The 26,067-nt window shown below is 45.1% G+C and overlaps 1 protein-coding gene across 2 annotated transcripts; it reads right to left on the bottom strand.

The window, feature by feature from the left end:
- Positions 1–1,689: 1,689 nt before the first annotated feature.
- THEM4 (thioesterase superfamily member 4) lies at positions 1,690–18,633 on the bottom strand. 2 transcript variants are annotated; one of them, XM_033093579.1, is made up of 6 exons: positions 17,674–18,633; positions 11,744–11,900; positions 8,227–8,383; positions 7,522–7,632; positions 3,386–3,510; positions 1,690–2,260 (listed from the first exon to the last, which is right to left on the bottom strand). In XM_033093579.1, exons 1-6 carry the CDS (start codon positions 17,761–17,763, stop codon positions 2,220–2,222), a joined length of 681 nt encoding a protein of 226 aa, XP_032949470.1. In that variant the 5' UTR covers positions 17,764–18,633; the 3' UTR covers positions 1,690–2,219. The 2 variants fall into 2 exon arrangements, with proteins under 2 accessions (XP_032949470.1, XP_032949469.1); XM_033093578.1 differs by having other exon boundaries at positions 1,694–2,260; positions 11,714–11,900; positions 17,674–18,624.
- Between the last annotated feature and the right edge of the window lie 7,434 nt (positions 18,634–26,067).

Consider the following 26,067-nt stretch of genomic DNA (forward strand, 5'->3'; position numbering starts at 1 on the left):
GATGGCCAAGCCCGAGAAAGACTCAGGCCCTAGAGGCTTCTCGAGGGCCCACCTGCGGTTCCCAAACTGCCAGAAAGAGCCCAGAAGACAGGTCACTACGGAGGTGAGGCTGGAGAGTTTCCTCTCCACGGGAACCCTGACAGTTTGGGGAGGTACTGGGGAGCTGCCTGCTGGGAGCTCACAGCTCTACAGCTGAATGTCTGGCAACAGCCACCCTTTCTTTCCGGGTTTCATTCTATTACACTTGACCCTGAAACTACAGAGATAGTGGGCTCTTAAGACTTGTATGACACAGGATTGCCACAAACCTTCGATTAGTAAAAGACACGGTATCTGAGAACTGCAATACAGCAAAGCACAATCAAACGAGGTGTATTTCTATCTGTGAGCCAAGGAATGCCTGAGGCCACCAGCAGCCTGGAGAGAGGCCCAGCCTTGCTGACACCTTGGTTTTGGACTTCTGGTCTCCAGAACTGAGACAATGAGTTTCTGTTGTTTGAAGTCACCCAATGTGTGGTGCTTTCTTACGGCACCTCGAATGCTATGGTCTGAATATTTGTGTCCCCCTAAAACTCAGATGTTGAAACCCTAATGCTCAATGTGATGGCACCAGTAAGAGGGGCTTTGGGGAAGCGCTTAAGTAATGAGGGAGGAGCCCTCATGAATGGGATTAGTGCCCTTGTAAAAGAAGATCCAGAGAGTTCTCCAGGCCCTTCCTCCATATCAGGACAAAGGGGGAAGGTGCAGCTACGAACCTGGAAACAAGCCCTCACCAGAGGCACCTTGATGTTGGATCTTCCGGCTTTCAGAACCGTGAGCAGTAAATCTCAGTTGTTTATAAGCCACCCAGTCTGTGGTATTTTGTTGCAGCAGCCTGAATAAATGAAGACACACAGGAAACAACTCCAGGCTCCTTCCAGTGATGACAAACTATGCTGTTGGTAAGACACAACTACACAGCCAGTGTTAGAAACGGCACAGTGGTTTAACCCCTAGAAGCCAAGACAACCGACTGGAGGTGTCTATTCCTATAGGAACTAGCCGTGTGTCCGCCTGTGGTCAGAAAGATTTGGCTATACCAAAGCTAGCTTTGTAATTCCTCGGCCATAAAGAAGAATGAAATCTTACCATTTACAACTATATGGATGGACCTAGAGAACATTATGCTAAGTGAGATAAGTCAGACAGAGAAAGACAAATGCCGTATGATCTCACTTATATGTGGAATCTAAAGAACAGAATAAATGAACTAATCAGAAACAGTCTCAGAGACATAGAGGAAAAACAGGGTCACTAGAGGGGAGGGGGGTGGGGACGAGGGGGAAGGTGAGGGGATCAGAAAGCACAGTCGGTAACCACAAGATTGACATGGGGACACGGAAGGCAGTTTGGGGAATGTAATCAATAATGTTGTAAAGATTTTGTAGGGTATCTGATGGACACCTGTCTTATTAGGGAGACCACTTCCTGGACGGTGTAGATGCCTGATCATTGCACTATATACCTGAAGCTGAAGCTGAATAATACTGTGTGTCAACTATTTTATATATATATATATATATATATATATATATATATATATATATATACATATATATATATATGTATATATATATAGTCACAGGATGTGGAGTACAGCGTAGGGAATAGAGTCAATGGAATTGTAACAGCTGTATACGATGTCAGAGGGGTAGGAGATAGGAGGAGGGGGTTATCACTTTGTGAGGGGTGTAAATGTCTAACTAGTACACTGTTTTGTACACCTGAAACTAATGATAATTAACAACAACAAAAAACTAGCTTTGCAATTGATCATGCATGCACGCTCGTACCACACACACACATATATGCACCCACATATTTATTCCTTCCTTGGTGTTCTGGCATTTCCAAGTTTGCAGTGAAAGTTTCAATAAGAATTGTTCCTCCAGTCTGCAGTGGGGCAGATATCACATTTCAGGAAAACCAGACACTTATCCTAAGGCGACACCAGGAATTGCTGACACTCTCGCAGGAAGTGTTTCTGTATGAAAAGTTTAGAAGGTGGAAACAGAGCTCCCAGAGTTGTATTCAGGGGACCATTCAGGAAGGCAGTGATATCAGGCTCCACCCTATGGGGGTGCTCAACAGTGGGTGAGCAGGCAGGACTGGGGACCACGGCTTCTTCTGGAGGAAGGAGAGCCTTACGCAGAGTGGTGTCGAATTCACCAGAAGCTCTTCTATGTCAAACTTTTTCCAGGCTCCAGCTTTATAAATAAGCCTACACAAACGAAAAAAAACAGAAGAGGATTATAAGTCAACTGACTTCAACGTGATGGGACTTCTCTAAGTAGAAATACATATAATCAAAGAAAGGCATTTAGATTCATATTTGCACCCTCAGTCTAGCTCTCATTTTTTCAGCCAAATTAAGACTCAACTTTTGACTATCTCCATACTGTATTGTCTTCCCTGGGTAACCAGGTTCGCCACCACTTGGTCATTTCATGGTTCATTACTGCTTCCATTAGAGATAGTCAGAGACGTGAAAGGAAGTAAAATTACAACTGAGCCATCTGGTACCTTTATGATACAGAAAGGCTGAATAAGACAGGAAGTATAAACCACAGCCTGGAATGGAGTTTTTAAACTGACAATGGATTCAAATTATTCATGATCTTCCTCCTGCTTCTTTTCTCCATCATTCCTGCAAACAGCTGATACTTAGGGAAAAACTGAATTTCTTAAACAAGACACACAAAGCATTAAACACAAAGGAAAAAATTTAATAAATGGGACCACAATAATATTAAAAACTGCTGTTCGTTAAGAAAGATATCTTAAAGCAAGTAAAAGACAACGTACACACTGAGAGAAGATATGTGCAGCTTATATATCAAATAAAAAGATGAGTTTAACGTAAAATAATAAAGAACTATAAATCAGATAAAAATAAGGGGGAAAAACACACACAAAAAAGAGGCTGACCAAACAGGAATTCCACAGAATGGGAAAAAAATGTGGTTAATAAATATATGAAGAGATGCTCTACTGCATATATGATCAGGGAAATGCAATCAAAATTACACGGAGACTCCACTTTATAACCATGTTGGCACACCTGTGGGACGGAGTCCTGGAAATGGGTGAAAGGGTACAGAACTTTGTAACTTTGATAAGTTTTGGCAAATAACTCCCTACCAGCATGTGTAAGGAATACCTTTAACTTATTTTTTGAATGACAGGGAATTAAGAATTTCTGGGCATGTGTGGCTTATAAAACCAAAGCAAAACAAACAACCCCAAAAGCAACAACAGAAACACCCTGAAAAACAAACAAACAAACAAACCTCCCAAAACTAAAAAAACCAAACTAAACCAAAAAAGGGGAGTGGCAGCTTCTTACTTGTCGCCTCTGTGTATACGGTCTTCTCATCAGCGCTTCGAACATTACAGGAAACAAACACTTTCCTTCCTTCAATTTTATCAACTTGGCTATTTATCACAACAGCGGAACCAAGGGGGATAGGTCTGCAGAAGAAAAAAGAGGCAAAAAAAAATCAGTTTTTATTGGATGTATGTAGCACTGAGAGATGACCACGTGCAAGATAAGGGTGAGTGACAAGTCAGCTGGTGCCCACGATCTTGGAACATTCCTTGAAGGGCTGAGGGCAGCAGCCACTCACGCCCCCTTCCTCCCATGCACCACTGCTCTCAAGTGGCCCCTGGGCACCTGGTCCCCAACTGTCCTCCTGGGTTAGGCTCAGGATCACCAGGGATGCCAGGTCTGTGATGGCACAGGTCGTCCCATCTGAAGGCCCAGAGCAAAGTCTGAAGGGCGCTGAAATCCTTTAAAGAAATAAAAACAGGGCCGTGGGATGGTCCCTATCAGCTTATCTCATAATCAAAATTTCTCACCCAAACCTTTTAGAGTAACTCACTAGAAAGACACGTAGTAACAACAAATTGCTGGTAACAGCTTAATGTGCTAAGCCAGGGCTGCCCGATAGAACTTTCTGTGACGACAGAAACATTCCATATGTGAGCTGTGCAATATGGCAGTCACGGGTGGCTGAGCATTCAAAATGTGGCTCCTGTGAATGAGAAACTGAATCTTTAAATTTATTTAATCCTAATTAATTTCTATTTAAATTTATATAGCTACATGGGACTACATAGTGGCTACAGTCACTTTTGGGAATCCTGGTGAAGAGTACCATAAGGAAAAAGCTCTCTCTTTAAAGGTGACATTTTAGCTGGCAGAAACAACCCAGCAGGGAGATGTGTTTTGCGCTCCTCTAGCGCCACCATGTGGATGAAGGGACTACTCCAGGTGGAAAGAAAGTTACTCGCATCACTGTGAGTTTTCCCTCCCATTTGCTTTTTTCCCCAAACTCTCCATAGAACGACCGAAATTTGCTCTTTTCTTGGGCCAATTCAAGATTTACTAAGACCCAGGGGACACAGGTGTTCTGCCTGCCCAACATCTCCGTTTTCTACTAACATTACTCCCTTCTTCTATCTATCTTACCCCTCACTTCATTCTCTCATTCACACAGACATTCTTCGCCCTTGTAGGTTGACTGGAGTTGACAGTGGACCCTCCTCACCCCCACACACAGTGACTGGTTGAACTGGTCAGTCCTGGAACTTGCACCGGAGCCCTTGGGGCTGTGTTCTTTTCCTGCTGGAGCTGTCAGGCTTGCAAGATACAAGCCTGCCTGGTGGCCATTGTGGCAGCACATTGGGAAAGGTAACGGAGAATGAAGCAGACCCAGAGGAAAGCGTGGCCGAGACACTACTGACATCTCTAATCACCTGTTCCCAGCCACTTGTCTACTCATCCACATAAGCCAATAGAATCCCTTTCTTCCTTAAGCTAGTGTGTGAGTTAAGAATTCTATCCCTTGCATTGGAAAGAGCCCTCGATTAATAAGAGGCAAAGAGAAAGTATCTCAGAAAATACAAAACAGTATAACCACTATATTTATAGAGTATAAATTTAAGTAAATTTAAGTAACATTTAGGCAGATGAGCTGACAGGTGAAAAGAACACCTCGACACATTCAGTGGACGTACACCACAGACAAATGCCATCTGGGGGTTCAGAGTCCTGCACAGTCTCCTAAGAACCCCCACGACTCCCTCCCCTGCACCAACAGCTAGAGAACTGTGAGGAAGCCAACAATTCCAGAAAATGCAGGCACTGTCCCCTTAACAAAAAGGACTGATTACAGAAAATAACCAGCTAGAAGGGTGGTGAATGTCTTGCCACACTGAATATTCCCGGGAGAAAACTACAGACTCATGTCCTGTCTCCTGGGAGACAGAACGCCTGCTAATTAAATGAGAAGCATTTAATTGTGGGTAAGCAGTAAAGCAAAGCAGGAAATACGTGATAAAATCACGATGGACTGGACGTGGATCCTAAAAAAGGGGAAGTAGCAGGTTGCAAGAAAAGGTGTAGGTTTGGAAAGTTCCTCTCAGTAAGGAAACTTTGACCACAAGGGGGGCTTAGCCCCATGAGTGCAGGCTTGTGTTTCAATCACATTTAAAGGCAAAATCCTATCCCATCAAGAATCTCTAGGTTGACAGGCCAGAACCTACAAATTCAGCTGATCTAAGATGGTTTCCTTAGGGCCTGAAACAATTACTGGAAACCTAGGGAGGTTGTAAGAAGGAGTGTTCTAATGTCAGAAAAATGTGTAAGTACTGACATCCTGAAAAACTTCATCAACCCAGAATGAAAATGTTAATAGGTTAAGTGTAGGTGAAATAATAAGTTGTGTAATCATTGAGAGGTAATTTTATGTGTGAGGCATTTGGAAAAACTACTATATTAGGCTTGTTATTTTATTTACTTAAGTATTCAGGAGAATTTGATTTTGTTTTCAATTGATGCTTCAGTATTTAAAATTTATAGCGTGTCATTTGTAAGTTTGGATTTATTACTATGTCTGCGGTTGTATTAGCTGCTGACCCTGAATTTATTGGGGGCCACAATGGTATCAGTAAAGGGACCGCCTGGCCAATCTCCCTCATCACTAATGAGACTAGATGGGGGTGTCACGCAGTATTTCTGGGATGTCTCCTTAACAGAGAAAAGACGGCTCTTCCTCTCCCCTTCCTCAGTTCCGCTGCCCAGGACACGTGATGGCTTTTGCTGCTACTCTGGACTGTGCAAAAGTGAGCTGGAAAGAGCCCGAATCTCTGGGAGCCAGGGAGCTGATACACCAGCCCAGGACGGCTTCTTTTAGACTTCTTTTACATGATACATTTTTAGCCTGTTTGAGACATTTTTATTTTGACATTTTTATTGGCAGCTGGGGAGGAAGAAGTTAAAGCAGCTGGCCTCCAATTCAGAGAGACAGAGAGAGAGACAGAGAGAGAGAGAAAAGGAAGCAAGGGACCTTGTCTAATTTTTTCCAACAAGGCCTCCAGGGAAATAGAGTAGGAGGTGGCAAACTACGGCCCATTGGCCATCTGCCTGGTTTTGTAAATAAAGTTTTATTGGAACACAGCTATACCGATTTAGTGATGTATTGTCTACAGCTGCTTTGTGCTACAATGGCGGCTGAGTAGTTGTGCCAGAGATGGTATGACTCACAAAGCATAAAATATTTACAGAACAAGTTTTGCTGAGCCCTGAAATAAACTAAAGATATTTACTAGGGGAAAGAGGCCTTTCCTACAGAATGACCTGAGTAAGATATGCCTGGCTAAGGACTCCTTATAGTAAACAAACCCATAATCTGTGGAAGCATCGCTCTCTGACAACTGCCATGTAAGCCATACGACTCTCTGGGGTATAAAATAGAGCTGTCGGGTAACTCAGAGGCCCCCGACTGTGGGGAGTAACAACCCACAAAACCTCATTTGGAGACCTCATCCATTGAACTCTGACCTTAAACTCTGTTCTGCCCGATCGCCCTTGCTCTATTCCTGTCCAGCGTCCATACCATTTTGTTGACTGTATGGGTAGCTGAGTGAGGCCAGACTGAGCTTTGTTTCTGATGAATACCACACTCACCTTGCTGCCGTCTTTTATTTCTGTGTGAAGTTATGGGCAACTTAGGTTTTGTTACCTAATGGATGTTGGTGCTCCCCTCAGATCCCCTTCCATGATTTTTCACCTTTGTTTTTTGGTTATTTCCCCTGCAGCCTGCGTTGCTCACACGCAGAGAGCCAGAAGAGGGTGGGAATTTGTGGTCCCCGGGATAGGGTTTTCCTATGACGTATCCCGTGACTGATGTGTGAGACTTACGGCGTCTCCAGCTCCCTTGCCTGAGGTCCCTTGCCGGGGCGATTCTGGGGCACACATTCACCCCAGAGTTCCTGGTATGGCCAGGCTGACGCTCCCCTTCGCAGGGCTGAGGTCAGCCGTGGCTGGCTTCCTCCCCTCCCTGGTCCTGGCCAGCTTCCTCTGGGAGCACTTCCGCAATAATCCCTTGCACACAAATCTTTGTCTCAGGGTCTGCTGCTAGGGAACCTGGCCGGTGACCTTAGCCGCTGCTAAGAAGCAGCGAATACCCACGACTTTACCTTTTAAAAGTGATGTTGAGGTTGGCAGTCATGACAATTCCCACAGCTATCATCGCAGACGTGCCGAGCGTAGCATCAATCATGGTGGAAATGGCCCCTCCGTGAAGGAACCTAGTTACAATAGGAGGGAAAGAGAAATGTTGCAGGTCTGAAAAGGCAGCCTCTCAAGAGTGAGAAAAATTATCCAAGCATCTCCACGTAATTTGCTTATGAAAGGTCCATTTAGCTCGCGTGCAGTGTACTAAATGTCAAATCTCCTCAAATACCCAAGTCCCCGACTTTACTTTGTTCACGCCACGATAGTGAAGCACTTGTAATAAAGCAGAACTTTATGGTGATCAGATCACACGCAGGCAAAAAGCTAAAATGCCATTTAGAAAATGTATGTTATGTTTTCATCAAACTATACACCTCAGTGTTTAAAAATTTAGGAAATGCAGATCCACAGAATCAAAAAGAGAAATAAGTATAAAATTGTTAAGGCCATCTAGTGACAAACCACTGTTAACATGTCAAATACAGTCTTTCAAATTATACTCTACTGCCCTATGTCCTAGGCTTGTGTGATTTAACAATTTACTATAAACCTCTTCCCATGTCAATAAATGTATCTACTCTACCGCTGTAATGCCTTCCTTCTGGATACGAGGGGATACTATAAGAGAACACTCTTTTAGATCCACGTTTCTAGGCTATCATTCTTACCCAGGTGCTCCTTGCAGGTAAGGACCGCCTTGGAAAAAGCAAATTGTCCTGTTCTCAGCATCATTATAAAACATCACGTACTCAAAGCCCAAGCCTTCCTCATAGCTTCTGGTGAAGAGCTGGGCTTGTGACAAATGTTTATTTGGAAGCTTTCCGTCTGTAGGGAAATAAGCCAGATGAGCACATGAAAAGAGGTATGAGACAGATTCATGAAGGAGCTGACCACCTGTACCCTGCAAGAATCCCAGGTCAATGGATGACGGATTAAAAGGTCACCCACATACAGAATGGAAGGAAATGGGAAGGCCCCAAAGAGTAAAGTATCTTTGCTCTAAGTGGGGACAGCCTACGTGGGGACCTAGGAAACATCCAAGTACTCAGAATGGCCATCAGGAATATGGCGTATAAATGCTGAGGGGATACTGAATAAAATTGCAAGGTGTACACAGAAACGCTTCTTGGAATAAGTGTGGTTCCAATGGGATTTAAAGAAAATGAGTGCAACGGGAGCGAGGTTTTCCTTGCAGATGTGAGCTTAGCCTGAGAAGAAGACAGTTATACTGGGTCCGAAACCGGTCTAGTTCAGCCTAACATTCTATGTGACTATGACTCTAAGCCCCCCAAACTCGGGGTTAGAACTGTTAGGGTTCACGAAATCAAGTTAGTGAGTTATAATCAGATGTTAAAAAGAAACAGAATGCTTCCCATAGAGGTACTAATACATTCGTTGTTTTTCTCAATTACACAACTGTGCACAAGTTGTATGTACTGGGTTGTGGGTCAAAATGCAGGTCACTTCAAAACAATGACAGAGCTCCTGCTCTAAAGGAGGGCGTGTTTGTCCTTTCGTATCTATTTCAAGATTGCATTCCCCCAGCTCTTAGCTTTCTCCAACAGCTCAGGATCTGCCACGTCTAACACTAAGGTTCTTTCACTGCTCCCAGATTTCCATGTATATACTCTTCAGTTAGGCTCAACAAGTCAGGTGCTTCGGTACAGAAGATGGGAAAACAAACAGTTTGAAAGAAAGACACAGGTGTCAGTGACTGTCAGCAGTGTGACATGGCACCTTACCCAGGGCTAAGGTCTCATTCTGCATGGAAAGACCATCCTGCTGAGTTGTGGAAAGCATCACTGAGGGTTCTGAGAAGCTGAAGCAAGTCCTGGGAAAAGCAACCAGGAAACATGAAGGAGACTGAACTACCCTCTGGGCGATGTGTCTGAAAACGAGAAGACTGGCCTGGTGACGAGACTTGGCAGGTGTGCAGGAGTCAGACGCATGTACCGAATTCTACACGGAAGAGGATTATATTTACTCTGCACGTCCCTAGACGGTAGAATGTAACGCATGGGTGCAAGTCACAAGTGAAAGCTCAATACAGTCTAAGGAAGAAACTACTGATGCTAAGAGCTGCCCCAAAAGGAAAAAATCCCTTTTCCCAAGTGCCCCATGAATGGAGGGGATCAGGTGAAGTCCGGATGACTGGCTGTGTTAATGCAGAAAGCAGAAGACAGAAAAGGTTAGATGACAGCACTGGTTCCCAAGCTCTCCTCCATTCCGAAGCTACTGAGGGCGCTGTCCTCTCTTCAGCAGCAGTGGCTTAATAAGGACAGTGCTGGATGGCGAGTGCCATGAGGGTAGGCAGCTCGTTTGTTTTCTTCACTGCTATACCCCCGGACCTAGCCCAGTGTCTGCCACACAGAAGGTGCTCAACAAATAGGCGTAAGAAAGAAGGCTAATGATTCTCAGGAGAAAAGGAAGTAGTAATGGAGACTAAGAACCCCCTTTTAAGTGGTTCTGATGGTCCCCTTGCATCCACGGAATAAATGATCTTTCAGGTCCAAATGATCAGATTCTGTTTGTCTCTTTATCCTCATTTATCTAATTAATATATTTATTTCGATAGCTACCCACATTTGTGAAACTCTTTAAACGAGTGTTTCTTAACATTGTAGGTCATGGTCTCCTTTGAGAATCTTATGAAAGCCACTGATATCTCCCTGAAAAAATGGAATTTCCTTGGGGGAGAGGAGACTATTATTGAGTTTATCTGAAAGAATGGTGAACTTCTTCCAGTCGCATGAGGGCAGGTACTGCAAGTTTTTGTTTTTAAATGCAAGTATCTAATTAGGCGTTATAGCATCTTCTAAAATGGTAGGTAAAGGTGGGTATTATTATCTCCATCTAAAGGGAGATGAAACCAAACATGAGATCAGTAGCACTGGAGAAAGCAGAAAGCAGGAGAGGAAGAGTTACTCATTTTGCTCTGGGTTTCTGCCATGTATTCATGAGGTATACATGTTAATAAACAAACTTCTGCTGTTTTTCTTGTTAGTCTATCTTTTATTAGCCAAGATCTCAGAAGGATAGAAAGAAAATTATTTTTCCTCCCCTATAGTTTCTGGTAGCCCAGATGGGACCTGCTGGGACACTCCACTTGCTCCAAAGCTGGCAGATGGGATCCTCGGAAATCTGGCAGAAGCTGTCAAAGGGCAAAAGTTCTTACCAAAGTCCCCTCTCTTGGATTTTTGTCTCTAGTGCCAGGCCCAGAGAGCAAAGTAAAAATTCTATGTTGTTCCTTCCTTTCCAAATTCAGCTTAGTGAAGGAGAAAAACTTGTGTAAGAGTGAGTTCTTTCAATAATGGCTGGGAAATTTACTCTTAGGTCCCCACTGCTTAACAATCCTGCTCCTCCCAGGGAACATTATTGCTTCCCTGTTAGTCTTGTTTTGCATTCTGAGAACTTGGCTTGGATTTCTGTCTGCTGGGGACATGTAGGTTGTCAGTTTTTAATGTGAAAACTCACAAAAAGTACAACACAAAGAGTGAACCCTAATGTAAAGTGTAAGTGTTAGTTAATAATAACGTATCAATACTGGCTCATCCATTATAACCAATGCAAGTTGTTAGTAATAAGGGAGGGTACTTTCCACTCATTTTCCTAAAACCTGACACTGCTAATAAAAAACCCAAAAAACCAAAAAACAAGTCTTAATTAGAAAGCTCTCTCTCTCTTTCTCTCTCTCACACACACAGAAGAACAGGAAGTGTAATGTCTGTGTGTTGGAGGCACGGGGGGGCTGCCTTGGGCGTGAGAAGTCCGGGAGACAAGGGGGTGACCTGAGCGTCCTGAGCTTCTCAGGGTGACAGAGCCACATATCGGGATAAAGGACAAAATGAGATCATTGATAACAGCCTTAAGACAGAGCCGTGGTGCGGTAGTACGCGGGTGGAAGCTTTCTGGGGTCCTTTCTTTACGCCTGCTAACGGTGTCAGGGTGGGAGGGAGGCAGTTTCATTCTTGGCTCAAGGCTTCATGCCTTCCCACGAGCTGCAAAATTCCTTGAGATTTTTGGCCCACCAAACTAGAGACTACAGAAACCCCTGCACTACATTCTTTCCTTTTTCAAGTGGTAACTAGCGCTTCAATCTGTTCTGTTTTATATGTGATATTTAAATGTCCTTTATGGGAGCATGGCTGTTCCTACCACGAATAAGAGTTGTGAAGTCTTGAGTACTTAGAGTATTTTTATAGCTATAGGAAGGCATGTGTGTCCAGGAGCCGTCTTCACATTTCTTCATGAACTGCTCAAAGAGGAGCCTTAAGTCCTTGTTCCAGCTGGGGTTGGGGAGCGAGCGGTCGTTTGCAGAGAGCTTCTCCGAAGAAAACCACCTCTGAAAGACAGAAGGACAAGAAGAGTCATGGAGGGGCATTCTATGTCATAACACATTCTCCTATTTTTAAAGACTGTGTCGCAGCTTTTCCTGTTCTCAGAAGCTTGTCATTTCGGAGAGGGAGCAACTTTCAAGAATAACCGGGTCCAACCTCTGTGGGTGAAATGGAAGATTTTGACAGGATAAAGGATTTGCGCAGTGTCACCCAACATGTGATTGGCAGAGCCAGCATTGTCTGTGGACTCCATTCCATTGTTCAAAACAAGCATAGGTGAACCAGACACTGGAAATAAAAGAGATGAAGGACAGAGACTTTTTCCATGTGAAAAGTGTTACCAGTGGGGTATGCACAAGAAGCCAGAGCGCATGGGAGAGGCATTCAGCTCAGACTGAGGGTTCAGGGAGGGGTTCTCTGACTTAAACCCTGATTAGACAAGCAGAAATTAGGCAGCTAGAAAGTGTATTGTATGCAAAGAAACACTGTGTGCAAAAGCAAGGAGACACGAGACAGTTCTGACGGGCCTTACCACCCTGTGAAACGGGCACCAACTATGATTTCCATTTTGCAGATGATGAAACAAAGACCTACAAGAAGCTCGGTGCACGGAACGAGCAGAAATGGAGGCAGGGGCTGGACTGCAAGAAGTCTTCACACTGAGCTGGCTGGTTTGAATGGTCTCAGAGCTCTGAGGGGTTTACACAGGGAGCAACGTGAACAGATCTGGTCACAGTATGAGACCAGGGGACTGACCAAGACTGGATCGGGGGGCCCTATCTGGAGGCTGCAGGGCTGGCCCAGGTGAGAAACTATGAGTGCACGAAGCAGAATTCGGTGACTATTTGGATAAGGAGAGTGAGGGAAGAGGAGAAACACACAAGCCAATCCCAGGTTTCTGAACTGTGCAACAGAGTGGGTGACAGAGCTGATTACGGAAAGAACATAGGGAAAGAGGAAGAGGAGGTTGGGTGGGGGGACAAGAGCTTCGTCAGAGCAACAACGGCTTCCACGCGTGCAATTTCTCTGTTGCACCGAGCACCGCTGATACGGGAGAGCCCCGACCACTATAGGAATTTTAAGTCTCCTCTCCCTAGTTTCTTAGGTCCCTAGTTCCTGATTTTAATCGTCTTTCAAATCAGCCTTTTAATCTTAAACAGAAGATTGTTCCCAGCCTGAATCATAGGACGTCCCCTGCCCCCTGCTCCAGGCCGTTCCCGGCCCAGCTCCTCGGTGAACACCACCACCTGAACGACCGGACTAACCAGAGCAGAAACCACAGGATCCAGGGAGCTAAGCAGAATTTCTGTCACACAGCCACCTTGCCTCGATGGCTTTGGGTCCTGCTTCGTGGGCCAACACTTTTAACTCTGTTTAACCCAAATCGATCTCTCCTCATCTAGGGGCCGATGGGATACAAATGATGCCGCAGCAAGGCTTCCGGTACATCCCAACCAAAGAGGTCAACGCGATCTTCCAGGCAGATCTTGAGACCCCTCCCTCTTATCAAAGATCAGATAGGGCGAGAGTTCTGTGAACCCCCAATAGGTAGGGACAACGACCACATTCAGCAGGAAGCAGATACAGAAGAAGAGATCTCCTGTCCCTCAACTTCCCATAGAGATTTACAGGGATCACACCTCTCGGGGGGAAGTAAGGCAGGCAGATAGAGACAGGAATGGGGTCTCCAAACATTCCTGCACATTGGACACGGCCTATGGAAAGCGACCAAAGCGACCGCCCAGAAGAGCTGCCCTCCACGCCCAAGTCTTTCCCTTATCCACTATAACCATCAACCGCTCTGAGGACCTACCTAGATTAGAGCGGTCACTCACACCTGTGCGGTAGATGCTACGAAGACCTGCACCTCACCTTCGCCTCATCATCCCGTCATTATAATATCATACATACCATTCATTAATATCATTATAACAGACTGAATTCTGGGAAGGAACATGCACAGTCTAAAAAGACGACGTAACAGCCTCATGTCAATCAAGTGGCCCCACACCTAGGGAGGAGTAGCCCATTCTAGAAAGAAAGGAAAAGAAAACTCCAAGTCCTCGCTAGTCAGCGCCTCCTCGAGCCACGGTGTTGCGTGGGCTGCTCCTATCCTGTTGGACTGTACTTCCGCTTCTAATCAACTCTCTTTCACCAGTGTTTCTGTGTCTCATTCAATTCTCTGCTCCAGATGCCAAGAACCTGGACACCGCGCCGAAAAGGGCCTACACTCTGGTAACACTGCCACCACTTTGCCCAGGCAGCAAGGGGACAGGGGCAGGGGCCCTGCAGGAGCAGGACAAAGCGAATGCCACAGGCACCAGAAAGGAAAACCAGTTCCTTGGACTTCTGCAGAAACCTCAGGACATTTAAGATCACAGAAGCTACCAACTCTGTGGCATTCTACTTCCAGCCAACCTCATGGATTCATTCAGATCCAAGGTACCTATAACACTTGGACTGCACCCCAAAACTATAACAGGGAGACCAAACGTACTGTGATGAAAGAACCAGCTAATAAGACTTCTGCTGACACCTGGGGTGGCTCCAATCCCGGCCCAATGTTATAATACAGGGAGCCTGTCTCAAGAACTCTACAGAACTAAAAACTTCCTGGCCGAACGAAAAGAAGTCTTGATTTAGGGAGGGGAAGGTGAGCAGGGTGGAGACCACGCCACTCCCCAGCCCAGGAGTTGTACCTTTGTTTTTCACCTGTGGTTTTGGACTGGCTCATCCCTTCAGAACCCAGCTCAGAAAATATGGAAAAGAAAAACAACAAAAAATCCACTCATTATTTCTCCATCTTAATATATCCAATAACAAAACTTGGATGTATTTCCTCCAAGTTTTTTAAAACGTAATTTTTCCTAAAATGCTTGTAATCTCAATAAGGAATATAATTTTTCTTTCTGCTTCACCACTTAAAGTTATTTAGTGCTCACTTTCTCTCATGTCCTTAATCACAATTAATCATTTTCAACAGCAGAAAAATAGTCCTTTAAACTTAGGTACTATAATTTACTTAACCATTTCAGTTGGACATTTAAATTGTTTCCAATCTTTTGCTGCTTTAAATGAAAATGTTCATTGGAACATTAGGAATATAGCCTTTTCTCTATTTGGATTATTTCCTTAGAATCTACTTTAAATTGTGTAGCTTTGAAAGTATGTGAACACTGGAAGTAACAGACACGATTAATCACAAATTAATATGCACTGACCATTTGGAGTTGTAAATTTGGGGCTCTTCTCATTCATAGGTCTCATCTCTAGGCTCCATCAGTTCCAGTGTCCTTTTATGGACCCGTGCAATAGACATAATTGAAGATGGTTAGGAATCAGAATAACTTCCTTGACTGTGGGCTCTCCTATTTGATTTTAACTTTGAAAATCTGGGATTCAGCTAAACGCAGTAAACCTTTTTAGTTCTTCTATGTGCCCTGGTTCTGTGCCAGGAACAGGGAAGACAAAGAGAAGACTTAGGCCCTGGCTTCAAGTGCTGGCGGCCTTGAGTGTGAAAAATGCTACAACAATAGTAGATACAGACACGGGAGTGACTTTTGGGACAACGTCAGAAAGAGGAGTGACTTCTAAAGGATAGAAAGGTTCACTAAGGAGAGAACAGGAGGGCTGCTCCAAGCAAAGGGATAGAAAGATGAAACAACCACATGACATGCTGGGGGACTGCTAGGATTTCAGTTTTAGGATGTAAGGTGCAGAGAGAACAACAGCTGGATGGGGATGGCAAAGCAGAAGGGACATCACACCGCAGAGGCTCTTCGACCTTAAGGAACGGCCTAGACTTCATCTTCTAGGTCAATGTTTCCAAGGGCAACGTGAAAGAGGATTTTAGACAGCAAAAGGATGATATGTGTATTCTGCAGTACGTATTGTAAGAGAACATAAATAACACATCACACTTGCGATTTCACAGATGTTATTGCTTAGGATGAAGCTAATTAAAGAAAGGAAGTCTTTAAAGAATCATGAAGGTGGTACCTGAGTGAGAAGATACTTCTTCCCATCATGTGGAATCTTAAGCAAAGCGGTGACATGAACTCAGGTTTTAGAAACCTCCCTCTGGTGTAAAAGATGAATTGCAAGGTGAGAAGCAATGGCATAGAAACTAATTAAAAGACTGCTGCAGAGGTCCAGGTGAGATATGGTTAGAAGCTGAACTAGGTGGAGAGGAATAAAAAAAGCGATTTAAGAGATATTTAGGATATTGGGACCAAGAGATGTGGAAAATGACTGTGGAAGAAGAGAAAGTCGAAGAGCCTTGGGTGATTCCAGAGTGGTAACTCTGAAGATTGCCATGGATAGAAGGAAAAGAAAGAGGAGGTTTTTGTTAGTGTTCTTCTGTGTGTCAGGAGGCAGAGAGGAGTGGAATTATCAGCGTGAGGCAGGTTGAGTGTGGGACCCCAGACGAACAGTATGATGTTGTGAGAAATGCAAATAATGAATGTTTCAGTTCAAGAAGGTGAGAACTACGAGATACTTGAAGTAAAGGAAGGCACCTGTAAATTCAGAGCATAAACTGTGTATATGAGGAATAAATGTTAGGGACAATCATTACCTTTTGTTGCCCTGAGCAGAGGAAAGGCTGTCTGACCTTTGGTTATATATTTTTCAAGTGGGGCTTGTGAAGTAATCACTTTTAAACATGCGTCTCCTTTAAAGTTACTGAACAGAAAGAAGCACGACTTACAAAGGCTGTAAATACTGTTAAATATTCTCAACACAGATTACAAGGCACCAGCATATAATTAAGGAAACGAGATTACCTTTGTTGCAGATGAACGCAAGACACTTTCTTTTCCAAAGTGCAAGATGACACAGGATCAACAACCAATGTGCACTTCTGCACTTCATTATTCTTTAAAAGAAAGCTACAATCGCTCTCAGTTCTTGCTCTATACAGAGCGGTTCCCTTAGGACTTCCTGATGGCACATAGTATGTATTTTTTTTTAATCTCTCAATTTCACCCCTTTCTTTCAAATTAGACTGCGAGCTCCTTGAGAGAAAGGGTCACACTCATCTTTATAGCACCAGTGACCAGTCTGGCATATTGCTGGGGCTTGGTTCATATTAACTGAACACATCAATGAGGCAAAACATGGGGCTGTATTTGTTTACTACTGCCGCCTGGCACTGTGCTAAACACTTTACTTGCATGATCTCTTTTGAATCTTGTAACAGCTTGGCTGAGAGAGGGTCTGATTACCCGACAAGCACAGAGGACTAGGACTGAACCCGTGGACGAGACAGTGCTCTTCTCGGCGGTATAAGGGCAGGCCTGCGAGCCGGCCGCCAAGGTTCCCACCCGCCTCTCCCACGTGCTCTCTGTGTGACCTTGCTTGAATAACTTGACCTTTCTTTCTTTCTTTCTTTTTTAAAGAGGACAGTTTATTAGAGGCAGGAGAAGAGGTGGCAGCTCCCAGGCGGGAGGGAGTCCCCAAGGGGCGGCGCCCCTAACTTAACCTGTCTTTATTAGTATCAGGCGTAGTTGTTGTGTTCCTTGACCTTCTGACCAGAGCAAAGAGCCTGCACGCTTTCAAAAGGGAGTCACCTTCCTGGTCCATCTCTTGTGGTTTGCATCTCGGGACTGGAAGAGCCTGTGACCCTGATCAACACGGATGTCCCTCTGGAGCTGAGGTTAGCTTTTGTTGATTGTGGTGACGAGTAAACAGTTCGCCCTGTCCAGCATCCTCGGCGTGAAGCTGACGGAGAAGTCCCGTTAGAGCACCCGCTCCCGCCGCCCCGCGCCCGGAACTCACCTGCGCGGGTCCCGGGTTTCCAGCCGGTGGGCGCGCGCCTCCCCGCCCGGCCCCGAGCGTGCGCAGGCGCGCGGCGCAGCTCCGCAGCATGGCTCCGAGGGGGCGCGGACACGCAGCCGAGACCCAGGCAACCGCCGACTCACCCCGCCTTCCGCTCTTCCTATTAATCTAGGTGAGAGGAGGGCGGAGCTTGCCTCGGAGGCCGCGCGCTCCCGAGGGGCGGCGGCCCGAGAGGGCCGTGAAGTCCCACGGCCTTTCCGGCGAAGGAGGCGCGAGAGAGGCGGCCCCGCCTGCGGTGGCCGCTCGGGGCCCCGCGGCCCTGGCGTCTGCGCGCTGCCAAGGCCGGAGTCGGCGCCCTCCCGCCCGTCTGGGTCCCGGCGCCTGCGCGCTGCGAGGGCATGAGTCGGCGTCTTCCCTCCGGTGTCTCGCCCCCTTTACCCGGCCTGGACTGGGTCCCTCCCGCAGAAGACCTACGGCGCCGGGGGCGGGTGGGAGCGCACGCCGTGAATTGTAGGAGTGAAGGGTTTTCTTGTAGGCCACGGACCAGTCCCTGGTTCGTAGTGGCTGATAGAGAACGTTCTGGGCGCAAAGGGTATTTATGCGCTGAAAACGCTCCTCTGTCTTCTCCCCACCCCTCCCACGCACACCCTTAAAAATTGCCGCAGAGCTGAAAGTCCTTAAGTCAGGCTTTTTCGAGTAGAAAGAGAGACAGAAATAGAAATCGTAGGAACGTTTGAAGGATGTGGCATCTCTGGCTCTGGAGACAGACCTGAGTTCAAACGCCCTCCCCCTTCACCAGTTGACACCTTGTACAGACTCTTCTTCAATTGCACCTGGCCTGTTTTCTCACCTGTTTGTTGTGAGCACTAAAAGGAATGTGTTATATATCGAGTGTTACTGTTGCCAGGACCTTCTCTTTCATTAGGAGTCACAAAGTTAGAAGTTACCCGGAGTTACCTTGTACTATTTCCCTTACAAAGAACGTGCGCCCAGGAGCTGGTTTGTATAAGCTCATGGGAGCAGATTGTTAAAATTTCAAGAATTTGGTTAGCCAATTCTTAAACACTGCCATTGTTAAAGTTGTAATTACGTAAACTTACAATGAAATAAATTATGTTAAAAATGAAGGTATTCGATCGTAAAACTGTAAATTCCTAATTATTTTACTATTATTTGTGCTGTTGGGGTTATTTACCTCTATTGTATTCGTGTGGTGGGACTTAGGGTTCCAGGTGGGAATTCCCGCCCGGAATTTTTTTCGCTTTCCCGTTCCCGAATCCCGAGGTATAAGCTATTTTCTGTTTTCCACGATGAATCGTTTTCACAAAGTGTCCGCCGATACTACCAACCACCTGGGTTCAAGGAGCCGATTTTCCGACCAACTTTTCTCGGGATTCAAGAACAGGAAAAAGAAAAAAAATCCTGAGAATGGGCAGGAATTCCCACCTGGAAACCCTAGCTGGGACTACTAGGCACATATCGTCCAACTTCCACATTCAGTCATATCACAGTGGTAGCTTGAAATTGACTAAATGGGCGTATTCATTCAGATACTGCAAATGAGGGACTTCCTCTCTTTTTATTAAACATTTACCAATATACTACGGTCCAAGACCACCCTGAGGTGAAGTTTTAAGACTCTAGAGATTAGAATACTAGAATTGCATATTCCTGGCTCCTCATTACACAATATTTTCCCACCAACAACTCTGTAACTACTCACATAGTACAGGTAGGCCTGGAGGGTCCTTTTTCAGGAGAGATATATTAGAGATAAATAAACTTGGCTTTGGGCTTGGATCTCAGCTCAGAGAGCTCCAGTTTACCTTTTTTGTGAGCAATAATTACCCACGAAATTAGTTTCCAATTATTGCAGCACTGTTTATTGAAAGATTCTCCTTTCTCAATTCAACTGTCTGCACCTGGATCAAAAATTGGTTATCCATATATCCATAGGTCTATTTCTGGATGCTATTCTGTACTATAGATCTAGTTATCTTTCTTGATACTTTCTTGATAGTGTCTTAAATGTCTTGAATTTATTTTCAACTTTGTTCCTTTTTAAAGTTATAATATCTGGCTATTACAGATATTTTCCATTTCTATATGAATTTTAGAATCAGCTTAACAATGTTGAAACCTGTAGTTGCTCTAGCTCATTGTTGGACCCAAAATTCTTTATCAAGGTGGAGTCTGGTATGTTGTCACATAAAAAAGAGAGCAAGTCGCCTTGAGGACCTGCGGGGGGCGTCAGAGACCCATGGAACCTGGTCCTCATTGGTCTGTAGCACAATTCAGAAAGTGGCCAAAGGGCACTGTGACGGGGTGTCACCGTGGGCAGGAATAAAATACCATGAAGCTTACAGATGGCAAGAGGAGACGTCTCATTTTCTTCGTGGCTGTTTTCCTACCACATTTCTCTTAAAAAATTGTTTTTGTTTTGTTTTAGTGTCTTTAAACTTTCTTCCTAATCCTGTCCACCATAATTGCATTTTATTGCAATTACTACATCAACTTATCTTCTTTATTCCTTATAATCACTCTCCTCCCTACTCTTTTTTTTCCTCCCGTCAGATGATTTCTCTTATTTTTATGAACTTCAAATTTGTCTTAAACTGTACTCATTTAAAATCGTCTCTATACATGTAAAATAATGGGAACATAGCAGCACTGATATTATAAAATAAGTAACTACTACCAAGAGAGAAGAGTGCTAGTAGGTACTCAGCGTTTTCTTGCGGGGTGGGGTGGGGCGGGGGAGTGACGGGGCACTGAATTAAAGTGAGGTGGAATTGAAAGTCATAGAAATACTTATACCTTAGTTAGGAAAAAGGGAAAGTTTAACTGAGATGTTTTGAATCGAGATAGATTGAGATTGTGATTTCCTTGACTGTTTCAGAGAAGCTTTTTAGTGCTTGAACGTCACATAACTGTTTCCTGCAATCGAAAAATATTTGTGAACTCAGGCAAACTGACACATACATAAAAGGTAGTACGCATTCAATTATATTTGGACTCATGGACTCAAAGACTTAAAGCTGAAGAGACCTCAGACAGCATCTCGTCACCCCCTTTCTCTTCCAGAGTGGCTGAGAATCTCCTTGAGACCTAGGCAAATGTCCCAAATGTCCCTAGGACATTGTCCTAGGCAAATGTCCATATAGCCCAGCCCAGGGCCTGGTCTGTAGTAGGTGTTCTGTAAATATTTGTTACCTGAGATGATTGATTCTTGTAACTTCATACAAGTCTGCTGTCGAGCTGGGCCAGCACCTGGGGTTCCTGACCTGTGCCCACTGGTCTAGCTTGTCCATGTCGAGACAGAAGCACCAGTGCTCTTCAGCTCCTCATCGAAATTTAAACCGAGCTGCAGGCTGTGTGTGTGTTCTGAATTCTGCTTTTTTTCATTTACTAATAGCTCATATTTTCAGGTATAGTGGTTCTCTATTGCTGTAACAAATCATAAATTTAGCAGTTTAAACAACACAAATGCATCGTTGTCTTACAGACCTGTGGACGAGAAGTCCAACCTGGGTCGCACTGGAATCCAGGTGTCAGCGGGGCTCTTTTCCTTTCTGGAGGTTCCAGGGGAGAGTCTGGCTCTCTGCCCTTTCCAGCTTCTAGAGGCCACCCGTATTCCTTGGTTCATGGCCCCTTTCTTCCACCTTCAAAGCAGCAATGCTGAACCTCTCTGTACCCTTCTTTCATAATCACATCTTCCTCTGACTCTCACTTGTCTGCCTCCCTCTTCTACTTTTAAGGACTCTGGTGACCACATCGGGCACACCTGCATAGTTCCGAGCTTAAGGTCAGCTGATTAGTAACCTTAATTCCCCTTTGTCGTGTTATTTAACATATTCATAGGTTCTGGGGAGTAGGACATGAACATCTTTGGGGGGAGTGTGCATTATTCTGTCTTATCACATCAGGTACCAAAAAACTTGACATATTTAACATCTATTTTATTAGTTAAAGAATTGTTCTCTGTATAATATGGCAGTTAATAAATTCTGCTTTAATTGTGGGCTCTGTGAATATGGTCCTTCCAACACTTATGGTCCAAATCTCCTTTCATAACAAATACTTTGTAATGTTCCCTTTGCTCTCCTGGAAGAAAATTCATAGATAATAATAACATCTACACGCATAACTTAAAAAACAAAATCTAATGCCCAAGCAGTCATGTAACGGAGAAATAAAAGAGAAGTAGTTATAATGAAACACTATCAATTCCAATATGTCATTGTTCAGGCATAACTACCTTAGAAGACATAACGATGGAATAAGAATCTTACAAGTACACATGCAATTCACTGTGATTGCAGTAGCTACAGGTACTGGCCGGTACAGGTGTGTTGCTAATTCAAACTTGTTATCTAATTTTACAGAATGAACAATTCTTGGAATGGTTCCGAACAGCATGAAGTGTGGCTTCCCTTAATTTACTTCAGAGTTGCATTCCTGGAAAATTCAGTAACATTCAGGCTGTGCAAAACATGCCTTTTGTTTATATGTAAAAATGGAAATAGGCTCCAGGCTTGATGATCATTTTTACCATAAGAAGATGGGGAGCTCACGATCGCAGTGGCCCCTGGCGTGTAGAACATCTAGTATCTAACCCTAACCCTAACCCTAACCCTAACCCTAACCCTAACCCTAACCCTAGCCCTAGCCCTAGCCCTAGCCCTAGCCCTAACCCTAGCAGTACCTGCCAATCATGGTGACAACCAAACAAAAAACACACTTGTAAATTTCCCAGACACTTTTTAGAGGTGACATCATCATTGCTAAAAATCACTGGTTGATGGGGCATTTTTGAGTTGACATTTGTTGAGTACCAATTATGTGTTACCCACTGTTCTAAATATTTCATCTAGTTTAACACAATTCTCACAACAGCCCTACAATATCGGACCTGTTATTATCCCCAATTTATAGATGGGGAAATTGAAGCTTATGAAGGTTAGGCAACTCATTAAAGAAAACATAGCTAATAAGTAAAGAAATTGGAATTCAAAACCAAGGCATCTGGTGCCAGAGGCCATGTGGTAGCCGACTGCTCCCCACAGCCTTATGGTAGAAGCTGGTCAGTCTTGAATCAGTCCCCTCAAAATACATATTAAAATTTATCAGTGTCCTAAGCTAATCTGACTAAGCCTGCTGCTGTGGAATTCGATCAAGATCATCTGACTCCCTTTCTAGCTGCCCTGCCCCTTGTCTCATCCACACACACCACTCCCACCACCATCGCCACACACACATTCTTTCCCTCTGGTTCACTGGAACAAATGATACCATAGCTGCTGCAGATCTGTGAGGGATGGTATGGAGACTGGCGAAATGAGTCAGGGCCCGTTCATTGGGAAGATCAGATTTGTGTGTGTATTGTATTTTCACCACTGATGTAGTAACTTGGTTACCGTTGCTTGGTAACTATATGCTGTTCTAAGTAATTTTTAAAAATCAAAACTGGCTCTGTAAAAGTCCATACAGATGTCCCACTCCCTGTACAGTCTCTAGTTCTCACTGCTGTTGTGGGGAAACAAAAATCCAATCGTCCTCCATGCTTTACCTTTCCCCTCCCTTCTCCCTTATGCTTGGCGTCCTTCATAACCCTTTTTGCCAGATCTTGCAAGTTCAGACATTTGAATCCATGGCATGGAATTGCTTCCTGGTGGCTTAGTAAATATACATATATATATATATATATGTATATTTATTTATTTATTTATTTTTGGCAGAACTCACTGCTGTTATTGCTAAAGAAGAATTTGGTACATTTTGTATTTTGAGGGGTTAACATCTGACCACAGTGAATTTGAACGTATCAGTACCCCCAGTCTGAGAGGTGTGCTCGCTGGGATCCCAGGACGTGAGGGAGTCCCGCCCCTCAGCTGGAGTGCATGGCTGCCCCCCCCCCCCCCGCCCCCGACAAGCCCCTACCGTGTCTTCGTTCTGGGACCTTGGGTAAGTCACTCAAACTCTTCCAGACTCAGTTTTCTCCTGTACCCACGGAGACAGTGCTGTTAGTCCCTAACTCATTCTGGTGTGTGTGGGGGTGTGTGAAATGAGATGATGGGTATAGAACAGGCAGACCCGTGGGTGCCGAAGGCAGATAGTAACCCGGACACGAACTCAGCATCATGAGTGCTCCAAGGTCACCCCCCATTTAAAGGTCAGAAGCAAATGTGCAGGGGTGTCGTCAGTGGCCACAGGTTGTGACTTAGAGGTCTGTACATATTTGGTCATTTACACAGTCCTTTAAAAATGTTTAGTTAGTAAATTACTAATTTGCCAACCTTCAAAATCAGATTCCTATAACAACCTCACTTTCTGGCTGCTCTTGAAAATATGGGAACGGCTGAAAATCCCCTGCCCTCTTTCCTACTTGGTAGCAATGGATTGGAACTGAGCTGGGCATGTTGTCCCCACTGACATTCTCTCGTGATCTGCCAGCTCCAAGGTATCTGAGTGAGCAGCTGCTGCCCGCCGGGCGAACGTCGTACCCAGTGCCTGCACTTAGTGACAGCACAGCCACGTGTGTCCGCCCTTCCCCTGTGGAAGGGCTGGGAAGCAAGAGCCCAGTAAAGCAAAGGAACTCAAAATCACATCACCCAAGAACTGTAACCTGAGCTGGGTGTCAGTAATCTTACCGGTTTTAACAGCTTGAAGCCCGTTCTTCAGAAACATTTCAAGCTAGTGGACAAGAACGTATTTACACGCCTGTCCTATTGGGGCATTTAGCTGAAAATTCAAAAGGAACTCTTGAATCAGGAAAATGGCTGTTGTCCAATAGCATTTCTATGGATTGTAAGACAAAATCTAGTTCCGAAACCCTCTAGGGTGCCTCACTGGGGACGGGGAGAGTGAGAATGTAGGAAGTACTCAAAATACCCTGAAAACGTAATTAGTGTAAATCCTCGATGGAACAAAACACTCCTGCCAGAGCGGGGAATGGAAGAAGTGGTAGTAACCACGGGGCCATTTGGGGACTTCAGCCCTCATCCGCTCATAAGTACCTCCCACAGAGGCACCCCCCCACGTAAACATGCAACTAAGTAAAATATTTTTTGCTATCACAAATGAAGCTATAAGACAAGTACCCGTGCCTTCCCCCACTCCCAGACTTTGACCCCAGACCCTTTCTTTTTGGAAATTCCTGAGGGAATGTAGGAATAGTGATGGCAGCCTGTGCCCCTCTCTCTGAAGGGTGTTGGGAGTGAAAACGGTAGGGATTGGGTCTCACTCCTCAGAACTGGCCATGCCTGCGTTAGTGGATTCAGCGCAAACAAGGTGGCTTTATATGGTTTGTGTTTCTGAAATCCGTCTGACCCCCTTTCGAACTTGATCAGGTGCGTGGTTGGGACTGTGAACAGAATTACTTTCAAACAGGGATTGTGCTTCACTTTGCCCTTTTAGGGCTCCAACGTTCTGGGGAGGCCCCTTTGACTGTAAATACTTTGGAAGGAACTCTCCCAGCCCCACAGCTAGTCAACTGGCAGAGGTGGGGTATGAGCCCAGGCAGCTCCGACGCGCGAATTTCCGGCCGTCACATTTCGGTGACCTCTCCGAGGCAGGCTGCCCCGCCATGCGATGCTCCTAGCGCAGTCCATTACGGTGGCACAACGGGTTCGCGTGGTGACCCGGTGCGGGCTGAGAGGCCCTTCTTGGTACCATCAGTGCCCGAATCAGACCTGAGAACATTGTTCGCCGACCGTAACAGAAAACTTAAATGATGTCAGTGCCCCAAAACGTGGTTCAATTTAGTTCTCGGTTTGCTTTTGAGTTTAGGTTCAACCTAAAACCTCTGCTCAGAGCTGTGCGTTCAACCTTAGGTTCAACCTCTGCTCAGAGCTGTGCGTTCAATGAATGTGGTCACCGCCTCCTTTTGTATCTGAGTGTCAGCACGGCTGACCCATAACTGATAGCCCTCTTGAGTTCAAGCAATTCAAGCAGCATGAGCGTCCTGGCAAATGGGGACATTTCTTCAGGACGGAAGGCTGTCGTGCCTGTCCCTCCCTGATGGCCTCTGTGGATAGGGTAGGGCCTGTGGGTCGTGTTTCCAGTGATGGCCGTGGACATGTGCTGCTGATCTGTCCCCAGCAGAAGCCCCTTGTGGTGACGGGTAGGACTTGTGAGATGCCTGGCCAATGTGGGCAGAACCTGTGGCTGGCACAGAGGCCGAAACTGCCAGGTGAGGAGGAACTTGGCTGGTCTGGCACCAAGCCAGAACATTCTCCACGGTCAGCCATTCTAGTGGCCGTGTCTCTACTTCATTGCTGTTCAGTGTTTGCTCAGTTAGCTGTTAACTCACATTAGAAATCCATCCTGTTCAGTCTTTAAAGCCTTGGTATGATTTAACCTCAGTTGGCAAAAACAAACAAACAAAAACCCAAC

This window comes from Rhinolophus ferrumequinum, chromosome 22 (assembly GCF_004115265.2).
Source record: "Rhinolophus ferrumequinum isolate MPI-CBG mRhiFer1 chromosome 22, mRhiFer1_v1.p, whole genome shotgun sequence".
NCBI lineage: Eukaryota > Metazoa > Chordata > Mammalia > Chiroptera > Rhinolophidae > Rhinolophus > Rhinolophus ferrumequinum.

What these genes read in the sequence shown, in the direction of transcription:
- THEM4 (XM_033093578.1), bottom strand. Translation starts at nt 17,763, where the DNA reads ATGCTGCGGAGCTGCGCCGCGCGCCTGCGCACGCTCGGGGCCGGGCGG. An exon ending in CTTCACAACTCTTATTCGTG is followed by an intron (nt 8,384 to 11,713) that starts GTAGGAACAGCC and finishes ATTTCCCTACAG; the next exon opens with ACGGAAAGCTTCCAAATAAA. An exon ending in CTCAACATCACTTTTAAAAG is followed by an intron (nt 3,511 to 7,521) that starts GTAAAGTCGTGG and finishes TTTCTTCTGCAG; the next exon opens with ACCTATCCCCCTTGGTTCCG.